General features: G+C 38.4%; 1 protein-coding gene across 1 annotated transcript; it reads right to left on the minus strand.

Moving 5' to 3' along the window:
- Positions 1-1,067: 1,067 nt before the first annotated feature.
- On the minus strand, positions 1,068-1,967 carry LOC131659263 (uncharacterized). Its single transcript, XM_058928474.1, has one exon. It carries the CDS (start codon positions 1,965-1,967, stop codon positions 1,068-1,070), a length of 900 nt encoding a protein of 299 aa, XP_058784457.1.
- Between the last annotated feature and the right edge of the window lie 20,372 nt (positions 1,968-22,339).

The following is a 22,339-nucleotide window of genomic DNA, read 5'->3' on the forward strand; positions in this document are numbered from 1 at the left end:
GCTCTGAGACGTTCTTCAATCAGACGATACCTTTCAACTTCCTCATGTGCACCCTCGGCACTATGCCTTGATACCTTATCAAAATTCTCAACATTGAAATCCAAATTACCACGGTTCTGATTATCTCTCCTTCCCAACAGACGAGACGGAGGTGGAGGTGGAAACCCGTGATGCTGATTGAAAGGATTATAGTGCCCTCCCACGTGATCAAACTCATTCGGATCATGGTGATCGTCAATCCTACCAGACACATCGTCAAACAGCCCTTGATGTCCTCCATTCTCATTCCTTCTGGAGTTCTCGACGAGAACCCGCAAATCATCTTTCCCCTTGGTCACATTAGTCAATGCTTCCATAAACTGTTCCATCTGCGCATTCATATGCTCCATCAATTGAGCTCTCATTTCCGCCATTTGTTCCTGAATCTGTTCCATCTGCCTTCTCTGATTGCTCCTAGTAGGATACGGGTGATTAGCCATCTTAGAACACCTTCTGATAACAAAACAAGCGAGACATAAGCTATAAGCCCTGCAAAACCTGCAAATATATGACATGTATGATATATGAATGATATGCATGAAATGTTTGTCAATTTTCAGGTATCCAAGAGTTTATCCCACTTTCAGATAGGATATAGCAACCCTGATACCGCATGTATTTGAACAACAATAATCCACACACGAGAATAACTCAGCAAACTGAGCATATTTAATTCAAACATAACTGCAAATTTGAGTTCATACAGACAAAACACATAATCGTGTCATAAAATGCTCTTAAGGCATACAAAAGAAATCTCGCGTATCAAAATGTGACCCCATCCAACAATCCTGGACATGGGCGACAAATATCAAAATAAACAGCCAATCGACATCATGGACCAAACAGATCCACTCCACAGCAACACTAGGATCATCTGGTAACAGAATGGGCTCCTCCATCTCCTCTCCGTTGGGCTCGGCGTCTTGTCAATTCTTCTTCAAGTCGAGCATACTTAGCCTTCTCTTCCGCTAGCTGTTTATCTAAATCCCGTTTCTGCCTCTTGGACTATTTTCTGATCTCTGTAACTATAGACACTCCTGTTGCTTGCGATGCAAATCTTCCTCTAGAAACTCGTAAGGACGCCTCCGGGCACTTGCTTGGCTTGAACTTGCACCTTCGACTTGCTTGAGCTGGCGCATTAACCTCATCTTCGCATCTCTCTCCTCAAAGAATTTCAAGTTGGTCTCTTGTTCTCTTTCATGCAACCTGTAGTTGGTAACCAAAGCATTCTTGTAAAGTTCTGTTGGCACAAATTCAGATAGAATCAAAGGAGGTTGCTTTTGAAGTGGTGCAACTCTGTCATATGGCAGCAACAAATTTCCGACCCGCTTTTCAATCCACTTAACATACGGTGTCAGAGCAAGCGATTCTTTCTTCCCTAGATGAGCTCCATAATGCTTATGGATCTTCTTCCAAGCCACAATTATCCTCTTCAAACTTTCTGGATCCGAACCCTTCTCAAAATAGACTGTCTCTGTTACCAGATGATCCGTCGGCTTGTCTTTCAAAGTATACCCCAACTGACACAAGGATACCACGGGATTGTAATTGATGCAACCTCTAGTACCAACCAAAGGAACATTATCAAACTCACCGCACCCAACTATCACTTCGGAAACGTTGATCCGGTATTTTTGCCACTGAATATCATATGAAGTAAGTGACATAATCCTGTGGGTCCACTTGAGTGTTTCCCTTGTCTTCACAAAAGGTCCTGTGTCGGGCAACAAAGAGAGGAACCAGATGAACAACAACTGAAGGCAACAAGTGATAGCACCGCCACCTTTCTCATATCGGGAATGAACGGCATAATAAGTATCAGCCAACAATGTAGGAATAGGATTCTTTCCCATGAAGATGTGTACCACGGCCGAGTCTACAAAATTGGGAACATTCGGGAACATCACAATCTCATAAATGGCCATAGCAAGCAATGCATTGTACGCATTCCAATTCTTTTTCTCAAATTCTTCTTTAACTTTTCTCACTAAGAACTTCAAAGAGAACCCCGAGACACCTCCACTCGACTTCCAATCATCAGATACTTCTTTTATGCTCAAATAAAGAGCAGCAGCGACGACTTGAAATTCACTTCCTTAGGAATGTCGATGAATGGCACTTCGTCTTTTGTCTTGAGATTAAGAATAATGGAGTACTCTTCCAATGTCAGAGCCAACTGGTAATCCTGGAACGTGAAACACCTCATTCCAGGATCATAAAATTGCATCAAAGTTTGCAAAGCAGGAGTATCAACCACGGTTTCCAACAAAGTCGAAATATTCCCATAGTTATCTGTGAAACTCTTCAAGCAGAAAGCGGTCATCAACAAACTCAAACCCTCTAAGGCGGTCAACGGCTCTCGGAAAAAGCTGTAGGTGTGCGTATGTCTCTTTACTGCCTTGACAATATCACTGGGAATGTCCATCTTTAACTCGAGTGAACTCCTGAATGTCCCTGAAAAACATGACATGCAAATGCTTGTTATACATATCTTTTTTTTTGCGTTTCTTTTGGAAATAAATATGCTATGATGCAAGGTGGTGGGACTTAGTGCCACCCACCGGGCATTCTGTACTGCCGGTAACACACATAGTACAAAGCCAAGGTTCGGCCCCAAAATAGTATACCACAAGGAACATAGAATCTCAATCCACGGAACCAAAACCCATGGAACATAGATTACCACTCGAACAAGAACCATAGTACCCCATGAACAGGAACCAATAGTACATTCGAACGAGAACAGCGGTAACCCACAAACAAGAACAGCGGTAACCCGCGAACGAGAACATCGCTAACCCACGAACAAGAACAGCGGTAACCCGCGAACGAGAACAGCGGTAACCCGCGAACGAGAACTACGGTAACCCACGAACAAGAACAGCGGTCACCAACAATGTACTTTTTATATGATCATTGATTCCCGCCCCACTCACGGGTAAAATCTAGGCCAAGGTAAGGTCATGAAATGCAGTATACGGTCCGCCTGAAGGTAAGCATCATCACAGCGCGAACGCGGGTGACGATAATACCTCCGTTTGAAACCACTACTCTGCTTGTGGTCACATAATCCATCCCGAGACGTACACCTCGAGACAAACCATGCTCCCACTCTATCCCAGGGTTCCTATGGTTCACACATAGCTTGGGTATTGGGCCTTTTACCTCTTGTAACACCCGCCTAACAAAAAGAGATCCAGCCAGTCCAGAATATGATGCAGAAAAGTAAAAGCGCATATAGAATGCAATGCAAACAGTCAAATATGCAAAGCAGTAAAACACCCAAGGATAAACACACAAGCGCTAGGATCCACTCGCTAAGTCCGGACCCGCAATAGGTCGACTTCCCCACCAGAGCCGCCAGCTGTCGCTACCACGAAAATTAACAGAGTCGCCACTAACATATTTATCCTGAAAAGGAAGGGAATGCAGCAAACCACAAAACAAAACAACGGTCTCACGACCAGAGAAAAAGGGTAAGGGAGTCGGCTACGCGAGGGGAAGGTGTTAGCACCCCTCGCGCCCATCGTACTCGATGGTATCCACGCCTGTGTCTAAAACTATGGGTGTGTAAGCAAACTGCGCTAACCTGGACTAAAATGCATGCAAAATGTAGGGAAAAGAAAGAATTATACTCGCACGGGGCCTACCCCGCTGCCTACGTATCCTTTTTGAGGAATCAGAGGTACCGTAGCTCGGCTAACTAGTTTCTGTTTGTTTTGTGTTTTTTAGGTGAACGAGTCACATTCGCACTCCGCTGCTCGACCTTTGGAGACTTATGCTGGGAATGGAGCAGAAATAACAAGCTCTTAAGAAAAGAAAATCAAAGAGTGTGATTTGTGTTTTAAAGAATGCATGAGGAAAGTCTAAGCTAAAGGGGAAAACTTGCTACCTAATGTTATCATACAAAGGGTACAAGTCTAAACTAAACTAACAACCTACGAGGAAAGGCGAAAGCAAACAATAATATCACACAAACGAGCTCCGCTCGTAAAGCAAGCAAACCAACAGCACTGGTCGAGTGGTAGAAAAGCGGTCCCGCCATATCCAAGGGGATAAGCTCAACCCAAGTCAACCAAGCATTAGACCTCACGAAAATGATCGGGCCATAGACAAGAGGAGCGAGTCCCTCTCAGCAACCAAGCCGTCACGGATCGTAAAGGAAAACGGTGTGGGCGTACACCGAGCATCAACGTCGAGCGACGCGAGCTATAGGAAATGCGGGGGTCCGGCTACATGAACCCTTTTCCTGACATACTCGATAACAAGATCTTGTGCAGGTCCGGAAGCAAGCAACGCGTAGCGTGCGCATATCGAACGGACTCGATGAGACTAGGCGGGGGTTGATTGCTAACCCTATCCGCGTGCCTTCCATGAGGACTTAATGGAGTGCCATTTAGGACTTATTACACCGTGACTCCCTGCCGCAAAGCACAAATGTAAACACACCAACAAAAACAGAGCCTCTTCCGAGGACTTGGCCAGATGCATGTCTAAGTCCTACTTCTTATGTTAAAGGATGATGCGAGAAAGCGATAAAGTGCGAGAAAAATAAAATGAAACAGGATCAATACCAAACGGATGATGATCCGTAAACTATAGCGACGAAAAGCAAGGAACTAAGAATCCCGCGAGTGAGCTAGCAAAGCAAAAGCAAATAGTCAGCACACCGATTAGCCATGAAAGCACACAAAAGCCGACATGCGCGTCAAACATAATCACAATACACCTGCAAGAGGAACAAGCAAACCAAACAAGCAGATATAAAGTAAAAGGATCGTGTCTCCAGGATGAGAACACAACACGAGTGAATGGAATTGTGTCCCGCCAGTAAAGCGGAACACTCAAGTAATTAGCATCGATCGGTGACCATCCAGATGCCTTTCATACTAGCACACAAGTTAGAGATAACAAACACCGCAATCGGAATTGCGTTATTACCATAAAGCGAAAAGAAACAGACAAGTAATGTAGATATGTAATGAACAACAAATGTCAAAGGAAAACAAACATGAAGAACTTAACAATCAATCAATATCAATCATCTCATGAGATAGCACGTTTCACAAGCTTTCCAATGATATAAAGAACGTGCAAATCGGAGTTACAAGTAAAAAGATACGGAAGATCGAAGTTAGAAAAGAAAACACAAAAATAACACACAGGAACCGGTTCCTGCATAGGATAACACGGTTCCTGGTACAAAAAACCAGAGACTGGCCAAATAAGCAAACTGGGAACCGGTTCCCACCTAGGGACAACCCGGTTCCTGGTACAAAAACACAGAGGCATGCATATTTAAAATAGCTGGGAACCGGTTCCGACCTAGGGACAACCCGGTTCCTGGCACAAAGTCACAGAGGGCAAAATAACGTGGGAACCGGTTCCCGGCTGGGACGAACCGGTTCCTGCCACAAAATCCAGAGGGGAAAAAACAACGTAGGAACCGGTTCCCACCTAGGGATAACCCGGTTCCTGGTACAAAAACACAGAGAGGCAATAATTTTGGATTGAGTGGGAACCGGTTCCTGGCTGGGACGAACCGGTTCCTGCTATAGGAAAAAAATAGATTTTTATGCATTTTTAAAGCCTCGGAGCCATTTGCACTCAATCCAAAACCGTTTCGACTTGAAATCAAAACAAACAAACATCGAATCTTATACTACACGCAAATCCACAACTCAAAGAGCCTAATGTCAACAAATATGCTAAGTGCGACGCGTTAAGCAAGGCGAATATCGAGCGAGAGTGTAACACATGCATTTATACGAACACTTTGAGTACGTCGCAAACAAAACACATGAACATCAACAATTACGCACACGAAATTACCAATTAATCATGGATTCAAACACGAATATCACAATTCATCATCAACGGACATCAATTATATACAACGAACATTAAATCTAACCACAATTCGCATGATCGTTATCAATTCGAGCAAAAATGAACAAATTCACCGATCAATCATCATGAATCATAAACGAGATATAGATCAAGATTTGAGTTCACATAATGATCAACAGTTAAGCACTTAATTCAAGGTCCGAAGGCTTACCGGATGAAGATCTAAATCGAAGCACGAACGCGAACACGACACGAACGCGATACGAACGCGAAAACAAAATCCGAAGGGAGAGAAAGGGAGAGCGCGAGATTTGTGGAGTAGAAGAGAAGGAGATTCGAACTTCCGATCTTGATTCTTCAATCCATGTTCTTGATCTTGATGAAGATTGATGAGTTTTTGATGAAAGTTTTATGTGATTTGTAGTTTTGATTCAAGAGAATTGAGAGAGAATTGGGAGAAAGTGTTTGTGAAATTTGGGTGAAGTTGAAGTTATGAGAGAATGTGAAGAAAAACGACTTATATAGTAGAGGTAGCGAAATGCCCAAAACGCCCTTAATTATCTCTTTTTTTTGCTCGTTTTCGAGGAAACTCAAACCGATGCGAATTTTGAGAGCGGGACCGACATCAACCCGAAGATGACTAAAATTGTGGATCATAGCCGCGAGAATCATCTCAATCAGATAAGCGACGAAGAAATTACGCGCGTTTGAATGACGAGAAACGCCGATTCATCTGGCGCGACCGTGCAGAATTTTGTGCGCACCGCTCAAAGAATTTGTTAAAACTCCATCTTCGGCTCAAAATCTGAACAAGCATGTGTGACGAAGAATCAAAGCTAACTAAATTTCCGAGAGAATGCCGCCGGAATGGACTTCATACGATAAAAATCGAAGAAGTTATGAATTTTCAAACACGGTGCAACATACTCGAAATCACACGTTTTACCGAAACAACGCGACGATCCTTAAAATGCTGAGCATTTTCGGTGCATAATTGGCCTTCGGTCCGAACATATGAAATCTAGGTAATGATGGAATGTAGCTCCAATTAAATTTTCTAGCGAATCCGATTAGCGGATTAGGAGATATGAATTTTCTAAGATTCGAAACCCTACATTCAGCACTCTTTTTCACTGCGAAACCTCGAGTAATTTGCAAATCCGACAACCTTACTCAAAGAACTGGCTTCCGAGCCGAAAACGAAAGTTGTAGATATCATCGAGACAGTATCGCTTTCAGAAAAAGACTTGTGAATTTTCTCATATTTCCGCTATTTGAACCATATTTCACACCGCACTTCCTTAAAACCTCAAGAACTCTTTATTGTTATTTTTTCACTTTTCGAACGACGAAATAAACGTCGTTAATAACTTATAGCTCAGATTAAGAGGGCAAATTTTGGGGTGGAACAGGTGTTATCTTTGATTCCCTGCTTCGAAAAGATTACTTTTGAACACATTCCCCGAGAAGAGAATCAATTGGCAGACACATTATCTACCATGTCATCCATGTTCAAGGTCAGATGGGACAATGAGGCTCCTATGGTTATTATTGAAAGACATGATGAACCGGCATACTGTTACGAGATAGCTACTTGTAATACGGTGAACTGACTTTTTATTAATCGGAATGTCGCGGTAAGCAAGAGTCGCCACCGACTTTTATTTTATCCAAACAAATTCGGAAAGGCAAAAAGAAACAGAAAAAAACCTTTTAAAGAAATCTAAGTTCGGGAGGTAATTTATGCAAAGGGAAGGTGTAAGGCACCCTTTGCATCCATGGTTTTCCATGGGCTCTTAATTGCTTTGCTTGCTCGTTTGTTTAGAAAATGTAGATGAAAGAAATAGGGACTTTAGCTTGTGAATAAGCGTTGCCCTTTTTGAAAAATTATGAGAAAGAATATAATAAAAAGGTTTGAGCATTGCAAGGCAATTAGGGGCAATTACCTTAAACTCAGATGATAGGTCTCTTTTTAGCCTTTCAGAATGAAAGGGTCTATCCTTGCCATAAGAGGGCAGGAAGCCTTTCGTTTGGAGGTTGAAGGGTCATCGAAGTATCCTTTGCCATAAGACTATCCCATGCCATAAAGGGGCAGGTAGTCTAAGGCAAGGATCAGAATAAGCCATTTTTCGTAGGCAGCCAGAAGATACCTCAGCCTTTTTCCGTAGGCAACATCCGAGGGTCGAGGTCATTTGTGTATCGAAGGCAGCATCATTAGGGTCGTGACCTTTTTATCGAGGCAACATGGCTGAGGTATCCTCGAATTCGAGGGACGAGGCTTATTCTGCAAAAACACAAAGGCAACAGGCAACAGGCAACAGGCAACAGGCAACAGAGAGGGTTACCCAAAAAGCGTGCGTGTGTGCACCAATCATGTGATTCAATTCAGATTATATTATCTTGTGTTTAGTTATTCTGATTGATTCAGGGTTGCACTCCCTAAATTACTAACCACGCAGTACATAATAATATAAAGCAATAAAGGGGGCGGGAAATTGTAACCAGCGGATATAAAAATAAAAGGCAAAAGGTTTAACACAAGTAATAATTGAAAATAGGGTTTAGGGTTACCAATACTCGTAGCTTTGGCAGTCGACAACCCCTGAAAATTGGAAAAGAAAGAATAAACAGAGGGGTGAGTGCATTATCGGTTTGGAGGCAAACGAGGTTAACCCTAAAAAAAACAAAAGAATAAAGAATTTAAAAGTAAATGAATGAAGAGTACTTAGCTTGGCATTTATTCTGGCAGGGTTGGTGGGCAAAGGTTTGCCTGAAGCATTGACTCTGACCATCTGGGAATTGACAGAAGAAATAACAAGGCGTGAGTGTATTATTAATTCGAAGATAATCAGGGTTAACGTAAATAAAATGAAAGAAAAATAAATTAATAATGAATAAATAGGGAATACTTAGCTTCGATTCGAATTTGATCTGATATGGTTAGAGTCGGAGGAAACCTCGGAGGTAACCCTGAAAAGACATGGCAGAAAGAGAGGGTGAACGCAAGGCAAACCCTAAAATAAAATAACATAAATAAAATTTAAATTGAATTTAGAAATAAATTTCTTAACTTTGGGATTTGTCGAAGGCGCGCGCTCGGGGCGAATCATGTTGCTAACCCTGATAATAAGAAAATAAAATCAGTGTAGGGCATGCTCATCCTAAACCCTGATTAGGGCATAAATCAAAATAAATGACTTACTCAATTATTGGTCTCCCGACCTAATTAATAAAATCGAGGGTAAAAAATAATTTTTAGGAATTTTTGGAATTAAAATAAAATAAATACGAACTTTTGAAGTAATTAAGTAATTAAATGTAAATTAGAAATAATTAAAAAAAAACTAAAAAAATAAGATAATAATTATTATTATTTTGATATATAAAAAAAGTTTTTTATTATTTTTTTTAAAAAAAAAAAAAAAAAATAGTATGTGAAGTTTTTTATAAAAATAAAGGAAAAGAAATAATTAAAAAAACATATATACTATTAATATATAACATAAAATAGATTTGTATAATTAAATAATAAAAAATAAAAAAAATTGGAAAACTTAGCTATCAATCGTGTGTGACGCAGCGCTAAGGTGTATGGTGTGCCTTCAGGCCTGGCAGCGTTGGATTGAAAGAGCTCACGATCGGATGGCTGGAGTAGTGAGGCTCACCATATGCGCGTGTACCACAAAGCATGAGATCAATTCGTTTGAAAAGAAAAAAAAAACGCGCGCGTAAGTGGTTCGAGCCCCCAATCACGCGTCGACGCGTCATCATCTTCTTCCATCAAAAACCTGCAACACAATATTTTACAGCGCTTTTTGCTAGGCGCGTTGTAAAAGGTCCTGCGTAGTAAAACAAACGAAATAGCGAATAGCGCTAAACCACCATGAAAATTTGGCGCGATGCCACGGTTAACCTCGTCTCAACCACACGAATCTGATGGTACCTGTCTTAATGTCTAATTTTGCATAACTAAAAAAACCCCAATTCAAGGGTTCAAACCCTAACATGGCATATTGTTCGTAAAGGCGTTATAGCTTACCAAATTCTCCAGAATTGATCAACACACAATATTAAATACAAATACATGAATCAAAACTGATAATGATGCATGAGTAAGGCTAATCGACCAAATTTAGAAAAGTGCAAACCGTGGCTTATATGGGACGGTTCTGAGAGTATTAATCGCGTGCAATGGTCCAAACACCCTCAGTGATCTTCAAGGAACGGATTGCAATGCTTGGAATCGATTGAATTACCTTGTATCTCAGATTCGAATTTGAAATTTCTTGGTTTCTTGCAAGCTCGGGTATGGTCTTCAAACTGCAGAAATTCTCCCCCCTTGGCATTAGGATTTGTTAGTGTACTTATAGAGGTGCTATTAGGTCAATAAAACTGAGGGAAATCTTGATAAATCTTTGATTGCCATTTAAGAAAATTTGATTGAAAATTCTTTGGAAAATATGTTTCTAATTTGATCCAAACTCAATCTTTCCTTCACATATTTATTTTGCACGAAAATATATGTATAATGAAGCATTATTGTGATTGGATTTGATTCTAATCAAATTTTCTTTTCAATCTTTTGATTTTCTTTAATTTTATTGAATTTTAAATGAATAAAAAATTCTATAAAATTAATTTAAATCAAGTAAATTCGTGGATAATGATTTATGGGCCCCTAATATCATAAGGACCATGTTTGGAAGAAAAAGAATAGGCCCATTAGCAAGAAATCCAAAGTTCCTTCACACTTTCCCTTCTAAAATAGCCTAACTTTGACAAGGTGTATCTCTCTCAATTTTTGAGGTATGGGGGTGTTCTAGGACATTTTGGAAACCTTAGAGAGTCCTTTATCCAATGCCTTTGGTCTCATATCAAAATCATTTTCCATTTTTATTTTATGACCTTTTGAAAAACATGCCTTTTTGTTGACTTTTGAAAAGGACCTATAATGTATGAAGCCATATCTCTTAAACCATTGACCTATGGGCTTTGATTCTTGGACCATTGGATAGAGGAATGAATTCCCTTCAAAATGAGCCTTGGTGGGAATTTTTCTGATCAAGTATGAATATTTGGTGAATTTTCAAAGTTTGGTTGACTTTTTCAGTTCATGCCCAAAATAGTAACTTTTGACTTTTGACTTTTCTGATCTTTCCTTGCATCATCATGATCAACCCTTGATCAAATGATGATTTTAGGGTTATGAGAATGTTGTTGACCAAATATCTTGAACTTTGACTGTATTTTGGCTTGAAATGACTATTTTGCCCTTGGGGATCGACTGTTGACCTAATCAGGATTTGAGGGACTCAATTAGCTCTGTTTGACTTGAAACTTTGCACAGAGATTCTTTGGGATGTTGGTGACCCTATGGAGCCACCTTGAGCCATTGATTCAATGATTTCCTTTTGACTGACCTAAACCCTAGTTCAGGGCCTTGTATAGGAGAGTGTGTTTTAGGAGCATTGTGTTTTGATTTGGGTTTGTGCAGGAGAAGAGTATGGGCAAATTTTGGGGTATGACACTACTGAAGAGGTCGAGGGAAAACCTTGGCTTTATGAAGTGAAGAGATATCTCGAAGCACATGAATACCCTGAAGGGGCATCTATCAATGACAAGAAGTTCTTTAGAAGATTTGCTTACAAGTTCTTTCTAAGCAACGAAATCTTCCAAAGATGAATGGCGCAGTGGAGGCCGCCAACAAGAACATAAAGAAGATTGTACAGAAGATGACAGTTACCTACAAGAATTGGCATGAGATGTTACCATTTGCTCTTCATGGTTACCGCACCTCAGCACGTACTTCAACCGGGGCAACTCCATTTTCACTAGTCTATGGCATGGAAGCAGTATTACCAATTGAAGTTCGGATTCCATCTCTAAGGATCATGAAGGATGCAGAGTTAGATGAAGATGAATGGATCCAGACTCAACTAGACCAGATAAACCTGATTGATGAAAAGAGACTTGCGGATGTTTGTCATAGGCAGTTATATCAGAAGTGTATGATCAAGGCATTCAACAAAAGAGTCAAGCAACAAGCATACCAGACTGGTGACTTGGTAATAAAGCGCATCATTCTACCACAAGGTGATCCTAGGGGCAAGTGGACTCCCACCTATGAGGGACCATTCATAATCAAGAAGATATTCTTTGGAGGAGCAATGATACTCACTACTATGGATGGCGAAGACTTCCCACACCCTGTGAATACAGACATAGTCAAAATATACTACGCATAAATGAGACCCGATAGGTCGACGTACCTAGGCAAAAGTAAGGGCATCCCGGAAAACCAAAAAGGTTCGAGCAAAAATTAGGGACATATATATATAAAAAAAATGTACACCCGGCAAGTTGAAAACCCGAAAGGGCGACTTGGGAAAAAAGGGTATCCTGGTAGGCTGAAAACCTGAAAGGGCGGCCTAGGCAAAAGTTAAGGATTAAAACGTACGACTATGTCTCGTTCAGATCACTCATCATTCTGTTTTATTAGCAATATCAGGTTCAAAGGGCACGGACTGATTCATTCACCTATTTCAAACAAGCAAAGGATGAGATGCTCGAAGACATAATGGCAATAGCAGAGTTGAAACTCAATAGGATCGTTCCCACATAGCTATTTTTCTTTGGTTTTACTTTGCATCTTTTCAAAAACACACAAATGTTCTCCTATCATTTTGCCTATTCATGGATCTTCCTTAATACAAGTTATTTTCTTTTCTACTCTCCTGAGTTTTTCTTTCTTTCTCGAATACGCAAACGTCCAATGATAATCTTGAATGAACATATGCATATGAACATGATTAACATTTATCTTTTCCTTTGAAAAATATCTGTATGTTTGTAAAAGACAGGAAAGGAAATTAGACGATGTTTGAGTAGTCCAGAAGTTCTCCCTCAGACTCAACAATCTGGAGAGATCCCCACAGAGTAATCATTAGAAATTCTCTTCCCAACAGAGATTCAGTTCCCCAACAAAGTTTTACATCTTCGGTATTGCCGGTTCACCAATACTTCTCTTTTCTCCAAACAGGGTTACTCATCTCCCTTATCACCAGTCAGGGTACGTCAAGATCAATCATTCGAATTACTTTCATCCCCAAACAGAAATTACAAATCCCCAGCTATCTTCAAAACAAGATGAAGCACCAAGGCCCCGATCAAGATACTTCATACGACATAAACCATATTCATACATCATACAAACATATCCATACATTGCATATACTGCCTCACGATAAACTCATACACAACATACAGGTTTCTCCTTTATTTGGAGAAACTCATCACATAAAACATGCATCACGACATTGCATAAAGACTAACTTTAGTTTTTCAGGACACAGGTACAAGCAGATAAACAATATCTTCGATTTTTAAAGATCTAATTCTATCATCACGAACGGTGTAGACACGATCAACTTTCCAAAGTCTAATTCAGTTACTACGAACAGTGCTGACACGACCAACTTTCAAAGATCTAATTCTATCATCACGAACGGTGTAGACACGATCAACTTTCCAAAGTCTAATTCAGTAACTACGAACGGTGCTGACACGACCAACTTTCAAAGATCTAATTTTATCATCACGAACGGTGTAGACACGATCAACTTTCCAAAGTCTAATTCAGTAACTACGAACGGTGCTGACACGACCAACTTTCAAAGATCTAATTCTATCATCACGAACGGTATAGACAAGATTAACTTTCCAAAGTCTAATTCAGTTACTACGAACGGTGCTGACACGACCAACTTTCAAAGATCTAATTCTATCATCACGAACGGTGTAGACACGATCAACTTTCCAAAGTCTAATTCAATTAATACGAACAGTGCTGACACGACAAACTTTCAAAGATCTAATTCTATCATCACAAACTGTGTAGACACAATCAACCTTCCAAAGTCTAATTCAGTTAATGCGAACGGTGCTGACACAACAAACTCTTTAAACATCAGCAAACGCAAATTTCAGGGTATTTTAGTATTCAATCATCTTCCACCTTCAAATACCGAGTGGTATACAAACCACTCTACATCTTCAGGTTTAAGAAGATTGAACAGGGGCAGCTATCATACCCCAAAATTTTCCCATCTCATTTCACTTTTCAAGCTTATACCAAAGTTCAAGACTCAAGGACATACTCTCCTAAACAATGACCTCCTAAACTAGGGTTTTGGTTTCTCTGAAGAAAATTACTAAAACAAGGTCTCCAATGGATTTCAGATGGTTCATGATGTTTCAAATTATCTCTATGACAAAATTCAAGCTTCAATTCCAAGGATTGTTCAGTCAACTGCTCAGAAGGTCAACAGTCGACTAGTTTGACCTAAAAGTCAACTAAACTTTGACCAACCATAACTTTCACATGGAACATCAGAAATTTTCCATCCAAAGCTCAAGTTGAAGGAAATTGAATTCTCTACAACTTTGTCTCTCACATGCCAAGTCTAAAAATGCTTCAATTAAGAGATATGGATCAAAAGATTATAGGTCCTTTTTGAAAGTCAACCTAAAGCAGTTTTTTGTCAAAGCCCATATCATCAAGATAAAATACTCAAATGGAAAAAAGTTTACAAAGTGTCTTGTAAAAGACATCTTGAGGTTTCCAAAAAGTCCTAGAACTCCTTCATATCTTGAAAATTGAGGGAGATATGCGTTGTCAAAGTTGGGCAATTTTAAGGGGGGAAATGTGAAATAAAAGGCTTCAAAATAAATTTCTTTGCAAATAGGCCCATATTCTTAAGATCCAATCTCCATCTTCGTGATATGTAGAGCCCAAAATCCAAATTGCCACGAATTTTGATTTTTTATTTGATTTTTTATGAATTATTAGTCAATTAAAAGTGATAAATAATTCATATAAATCATGTAAAATCAAATATTTGATCTGGAAACGTGTGGGAATCATATTAAATCATTATTTAAGTCTCATAAACAAGGAAATTTCGTGCAAGCAAGATTGATTGGAAAAAGATTGAAATTTGGACAAAATTTGAAACATCCATGAATCATATTTTCCAATATTGCAAATCAAGGATTTGATTCGATTTTGTTCAAATTAGTTAACCTAAATCCTTCTACTATAAGTACACAAGCATTGCAGACCTAGAATTAATGATTTCTCTGCCTCAAGAACCCTAGTGCCATTCAAAAAAGCTTCAAGAACAAGCAACTTCGATTTTGGAGATTGGGAGCGATTCAATCAGTTCTGAGCATTGTTATACGTTCCCTGAGGATCACTGAAGGTGTCTGGATCACTACTCGATATCAACACCCCCAGAAATCTCTCCTATAAGCCTAGGTAGGTCATGAAATTTTCAAACTCGATTGCTCTGATTCATAGCATATGCACATGTTTTAATTGCATTATATGGTTTATTATGGTGTAAGGATCGTTTCTGGTTGGTTAATTGCTTGTTTGCGCGCCTGTATCAGATTATACCATTGTAGGGAATTAGGGTTTCGTTTTAGGGTTTATCGTTGCAGGTACTTTTAGGCCAAATTAAGGCCATAGTTGAATTCGTGAGGCCCAGACGAACTCAATGGTGGCCTTGCGAAGAATTTTTGTTGTTGTTTGCCTGTATTCGTAAGCTACAGGTTTGTAGCTATGGAAGTGTCCGTCACTAAAGGTCGTTGCAGACCTAAGACGACGGTTGGGAGGTTGAAGACGACCACGCGTCACTCCCCCACTAGCTGGACAGCGCGCGCGTTTGGATTTCAAAACAGGCAGATCTGATGCTTTAAGACGCATGCTAGTGTGGTGCTCCCTCAACGCATCAGCCATCAGATGAGTCTCCCATCAGATCCAACGCATCCTGAAGCAAGCAATATCATGCACCTTCACCAACGTGCCACACTGGATCAAAAGCTAAGTTTTTTTCAGTTTTTTTTTATTTTTAATTACATAAATACTTTTTATTTATTTCTTTTTTTTCTTTTTCTATTATAATTGTTTTTCCTTGTTTTTACCTATTTTAACAAATTAGTTTTTTTATAATTATATTATAATTATTTATTTTTATCGAAAACTCGATTTTTTTCATAATTCTTTTAATAATTGTTTTTTTATATATTTCAATTTTATTTTCACATATACTTTTAATCAATTAAATAATTAGGATTTAATCCAATAATTATTTAATTGATATATTTAATCGAACTTTCGATTTTCTTAATCTTTAATGTTTATTTACATTATTAATTTTTCATATCTTATGGTTTTAACCCTGATTTATTCCAGTAAATTAGGGTTGTCGATCTTTAATACACTAACCCTTCTCTTCTTCATTTTTGATTTTTTAGGGTTGATCAAGGATTCGATGAAGGTTCGAGGCATTTGCATTAATTTGCCTCCTATTTTTCTTGCCTCTCATTTTTCTTGCTTTTTTTGCTTTCCCCTTCCCCGCAGGTGTTTATTGTAATAGCGTAGGATTTTATTCTTTCTGCCTTTTATTTTGCCTTAATATTAATTGATGTGGTTAGTAACCCTAGGGAGTGCAACCCTGAATTGAACCTAGAATCATTAATTTTATAAGATAAAATATCTGAATTGAACCACCTGATTGTGCCACACACACACACACTTTTGGGTAACCCCTCTTGTTGCTTGTTGCCTTATTATTTGTTGCCTCTTATTATTACAAATAGTCAAGTCCCTCGATTCCGAGGATACCTAAAGCAAATGTTGCCCTCAGTTCATTCATCATCAATTTGGTCCCTCGATGCTGCCTCGGAAATAAGATGATTTGTCTCATTGCTAAGGTATCCTCGCCTGCTGCCTAAGAATGACTATTATATCCTTCCCTTAGACTACCTGCCCTCTTTATGGTAGGGTCAGTCTTATGGCGAACGATAATTCCGATGACCCTTCAACATCCAATATAAGGACTTCCTACCCTCCTATGGTATGGATAGCCCTGAAAAGCTAAAAGAACATTTTTATAACTTAAGGGTAATTACCTTTTAATTGCTTTCTCTGGTTTAAATTCTAACTTTCCTTTTTTTTCAAAAACCTTCAAAAAGGCTACGCTTATTTTACAAGCTAAAGCCCTTAAACAAAACTCTTTTTCACATTACAAACATTTTTGAAAACAAAGTGAGCTAAGCAATTAAGAGCCCATGGATAACCATGGATACAAAGGATGCTTTAAACCTTCCCTATGTACAATTTACCCCCCAAACTCAAAATCTTTTTTAAAGGTATTTTTCTGTTCTTTTAGCCTTTCTATAATTTGGATAAAATAAAAGTCGACGGTGACTCTTACTTACCGTGACATTTCTTTAAAGTCAGTTCTCCCACTGTATTACAATAGGTCTTGCTGATGTCATTGGAAGTGTTCTTGACATTGAGTCTGGACTTCTCATCAACCCTTTTAATAAACCTGTTGAATTGTTTTCCAAGCATGGCTATGGCTTATGATAAATTTTCATCACTTCCACCATTGCTTTCTCTTGAATTATCTTGAGTGTTGGAAACAAAAGCTATGCTCTTGTTCTTCTTTTCAACAGAATCACAAATACTCATCTCAAAGGTTTGTAGAGAACCAATGAGTTCATCCAGCTTCATTTTGCTGATGTCCTGAGCTTCTTCTATAGTTGTCACCTTCATAGCAAATCTCTTAGGCAGTGGTCTGAGGATCTTTCTTACCAACTTTTCTTCTGACATATTTTCTCCTAATGCTCCTGAGGTATTTGCAATCTCAAGGATATTCATGTAGAACTCATGAATGGTCTCATCCTCTTTCATCTTGAGATTTTCAAACTTGGTGGTAAGAATTTGAAGTTTAGACATCTTCACCTTGAATGTGCCTTCATGAGTTGTTTTGAGAATATCCCAAACTTCTTTAGCCAGATCACAGTGCTGCACAAGTCTGAATATGTTCTTGTCAATTCCATTGAATAAGACGTTTAATGCCTTGGAATTGCCCAAAGCCAGCTCTTCCTCAGTTTTTCTCCATTGTTCTTCAGGAATTAGAATAGTGGTTCCATCTTCCATTACCTTCTCAGGATGTTTCCATCCGTTTTCCACAGCTTTCAAGACCTCGATGTCCACAGACTTTATAACAGCTACCATACGAGGTTTCCAGTAGTCATAGTTAGCGCCATCCAGAATGGGTGGTCTATTCCCAAACACTAACAATTCCTTTTCCATAGTACCAGAATTTTGTTGTCCCTAGATCTTACCCATATGTAAACAGGCAGGGTGCTTGCTCTGATGCCAATTGAAAATTCTAATAACTCACACGCGATGTCGTACTGGATGTTATGACATCCACAATCACATGGAATAAAACTTTAAAACAGAAGGGCATAAAAATAGTAAAGAACACAACAAATTGTTCACCCAGTTCGGTATACAACAATACCTACTCTGGGGGCTACCAAACCAAAGAGGGAATCCAATATAAGCAGTATTAATTCAGAGTTAAACTCCCCCATTTACAACTCCTCACTTAAGACCTACCCAATGTAATTCCAATCTAATCCTAGACCTAAGTATCTCCACTCACTCCCCGTAAATCACAGCAGTGATTACAAACAGACATTAATCAAATAAGAGAAAAGACACACTTCAAAAACACACCTTGATCTTCTTAAAAACTTCAATCAAGAGACACACTGTAATACGGTGAACTGACTTTATTTGAAAATGTGCGGATAGCAAGAGTCGCCACCGACTTTTATTTTATCCAATTGGAAAGGCAAAAAGAACAGGAAAGACCTTTTAAAAGAGATCGAGTTCGGGGGGTAGGTTATACAAAGGGAAGGTGTAAGACACCCTTTGCATCCATGGTTATCCATGGGCTCTTAATTGCTTAGCTTACTTGTTTGTTTGAAAAGTTTGAAGTGTCGTGTGTGAATAGTAAAAGATTTCCTTAAGGACTTTAGCTTGTAAATAAGCGTGGCCTTTTTGAATTTGTTTTGGAAAGGAGGTGTGAAAAGCAATTGAAAATTTGATTTGAATTTGAGCAAGCAATTAAGAACTACCTACCCTAAATTTGTCTTTCGTGTTATTTAAGTCTTTCGCGCGAAAGGGTCTATCCATACCATGAGAGGGCAGGAAGTCTTTCAATTGGATGTGTGGGTCATCGAAGGGTCATCGAGAATAATCATTCGCCATAAGACTATCCCTACCATGAAGAGGGCAGGTAGTCTAAGGGAAGGATATAATAGTCATTAGGCAACAGTAAGGATACCTTAGCAATCGAAGGGACTATCACCATTTATCGAGGCAACATCGAGGGACGAGATCATTTTATTCGTAGGCAAATCAAAGGGACTATGATCTTTTATTCCGAGGGACTATGATGATTTTAATTAGTAGGCAGCATATGCTAAGGTATCCCTACGTACGAGGGACTTGACTATTTATGATCGAAAGGCAGCATAAGAGGAGGTTCCCTAAAGGTGAGTGTGTGTAGCAATCATGTGGTTAATTCAGATATATTTAATCTTGGATTAGTGAGCTAAGTTCAATTATTTGTTATCACTCCCTATTTACTAACCACGCAGTTAATATCATGCAGAAAAATAAAATGCGGAAAATAAATATCCTACACTATTACAAGGCTTCGGGATTAGGGGGATACACAACCAAAAAATGGGGGATGCAAAAATTAAAGTGCGAGAAAATAAAGGTCCTAATTACTATTACATCAAAAACTGAATAAGCGACCTATACACCTTCTAGAATTTAAAATAACGGAACTTAAATAATTAAATAAATATCAAAAGTTAAAGGCAGAAATAAAAGCAGAAATTAAATAAAAGGCAGAAATTAAAAGGCAAAAAACATTAAACAGGAGGCATTCGACAATCACAGAATAAGGGATGAGAAGAGAAATCGCGCATTTTAGAAATTCAAGGTTTGAAGGCAAATGAGGTGTTCATGGTGATAAATCTTAAATCTTACAGGTTAATGAACAAACCTAAAAAATAAAATTAATAAACCTAAAATTGAACAAACCTAAAATTAAATTAATTAGCCTAATTAATTCCAACCTAAAATAACTAAATTTAAAAAAACTAATTATTAAACCTATTTAATTATTAACCTAATTCTAAAATTAAATTAGAAATTAATTATTAATCAAAACTAAATTAAAATTATTAAGTAATTCTTTAGCCTAAGAGTAATTATTAAGTTACTACATTAATATGTTAATTGATTTTAAAAAGGTTAATGGTGAAATAAAAAAAGTGGTTTAAATTAAACTAAGTTTATTAAAAGTAAAATAAAATAAAAGAAAACAATAAAACAAAAACTGAAAGAGAGAGAAGAAGAAAATACCTGGGCGGGGATCCGGTGTGGTCCTTTGTTGGAGGAACATGGTACACCTGCGGATTGGTGGGCATTGGATCAATCTGGGCGATAATCTGATGGCTGTAAAATGAGTGTGCATCATGGTCCACGTATGGGAGGCGCACTGGATCAGTGTTCAAATAAGTGAAAAAAAATAATGTTATTACATCTGGGGATCGAACCCAGGATCTCTGGTTCACCAAAATCCTCACTTTTCCATCTATGCTGCATTGCTCATTTGTTAGTGACACACAACCCAAATAATATAAAAATAAAAAAACTGGAAATTCAAAAACGAGACAAAGTGGGACCCATTCCTGTGCGCGCGTCCAATGAGAGCGAGAGAGAGAGGGGAATTGAAACCAACGGGATAAAATAAAGCAAGTAAGTCTGAACAAGTAATGATTTAGATTAGGGTTTAGGGTTACCGACTAATCGAGCTTTGACGGTTGGCAAACCCTGAAAAGGTGGGAAAAATAGAAAACCAAAAAAGAGTGAGTGCATTATCTGTTCATCCATAAATATGGTTAACCCTAATCAATAAAAGTAAAAATACAAGAAAAAGGGAAAAAAACACTTAGCTTCGATTGATGAAGGTTGATGGGCAAAGATTTGCCTTGAGCCTTAAACATTGACCCTGACTATTAGAGAATTGGCAAAAGAATAAAAAGAAAAAGTAAGTGTAGGAGAAGATCATTGACAGCGGGAACTAAACCCTAATTAAATAAAATAACAGGCAAAAATATTTAAATAAGAAAGGTTAGAACTTAGCTTTTTATTTGACGTGGCGCGTAGTCGGAGTGTATTTGAAAAGTAACCCTGAAAAAATTGGCAAAGACAGACAGAAAAGGAGGTGAGTGCAGAAAGAGTCCATTGACTTTTGAGGATGAAACCCTAATAATATTTTTACAAGGCAAACAAATATTTAAATAAAATAATAGGGTCGGGACTTAGCTTCGTAATAGGCGTGACGCATAGTCGGAGGATCTCTGATAATAACCCTGAAAAGAAAATACACAACGAAATATTTTTAGTGTATGACTAATTCTCGCAAACCCTGATTCGGGTACAAATTGACTAAGTTTAATATAATTAATGAAATCGAATTAATTAATTATTGGTTTTCAACCCAATTAATTAAATCGAAAAAAAAGTTTCTTTGATTAAATTATCTAACCTAATAAGTAATTTAATTAATAAAAATATTAACCTAATGAAACAACTAAATTAAATTAATCAATTAATTATTTAAATCAAATAAGAATTGCTATTAATAATCAAATTAAATTAATCATTTAATTATGAACTAAATATTATTAAAAATAAAATTGTTGATTACAAATAAAAAATTTTATAATGGAAATAAAGAAATAAGAAGTATTATATTTGAAAAGAAAATAAAAATAAAACAATTAGAATAAAAGCAAAATAAGAGGAAAAGAAAACTTAGTTTTGTGTAGGTGTGACACGCCTCTGGTGGTCTACTATGAGGAGGCGCCTTCAGCGTCCTTGGATCTGGCCTATAGTGGATCCTGTGACAGAAAACTGATGGTATACCATAGGCCACGCGTGGACAAGAGCACTGGCTCATCACGAAAAATAGAAACAGCCTGTAACAGATATTTGCTAAAAATAACGTAGAGGAGACCAGCGTGGGGCTCGAACCCCCGTCTCCAGCGTGATCAGCGTAAGCCCCTTGCCATTCCTACTATTTGAACACGTTGAAAACAAAACGCAGCGCAGCAAATATAAAACAAAAAGACTCAAACGGAATTAAAACACATAATGCGCGCCTTCCCTGTTCTTCTTCCTTGTTGAACTTTTGGAAATACAGAATCTTTTGGCCACGGTTTTCACGCGTGGTCGTAGACCTTCTACCTCAAACCTGCAAATAATCATCAATCAACGCGAAAAGATAACCCAAATCGATTATATGTGAGTCCGCAAGCCTATTGAATCTATTGATTCACCCTGAAATTGCCTCCATGGAAAATCCCTAATTTGAAGCCTGTTAACCCTAATAATGGCACAACCCCAAACCTGTAACGAAACTCAAATTAAATCATTCAAAAGGCTTGGAAACGTGTTTATGAACACGTCTATACACTCGAATACGATTTAGGATGCATT

The sequence above is a fragment of the Vicia villosa genome, linkage group LG3 (genome assembly GCF_029867415.1).
Source record: "Vicia villosa cultivar HV-30 ecotype Madison, WI linkage group LG3, Vvil1.0, whole genome shotgun sequence".
NCBI classification, from domain to species: Eukaryota; Viridiplantae; Streptophyta; class Magnoliopsida; order Fabales; family Fabaceae; genus Vicia; species Vicia villosa.

Coding starts and splice junctions, on each gene's coding strand:
- LOC131659263 (XM_058928474.1), bottom strand. CDS start 1,967: ATGGCCATTTATGAGATTGTGATGTTCCCGAATGTTCCCAATTTTGTA.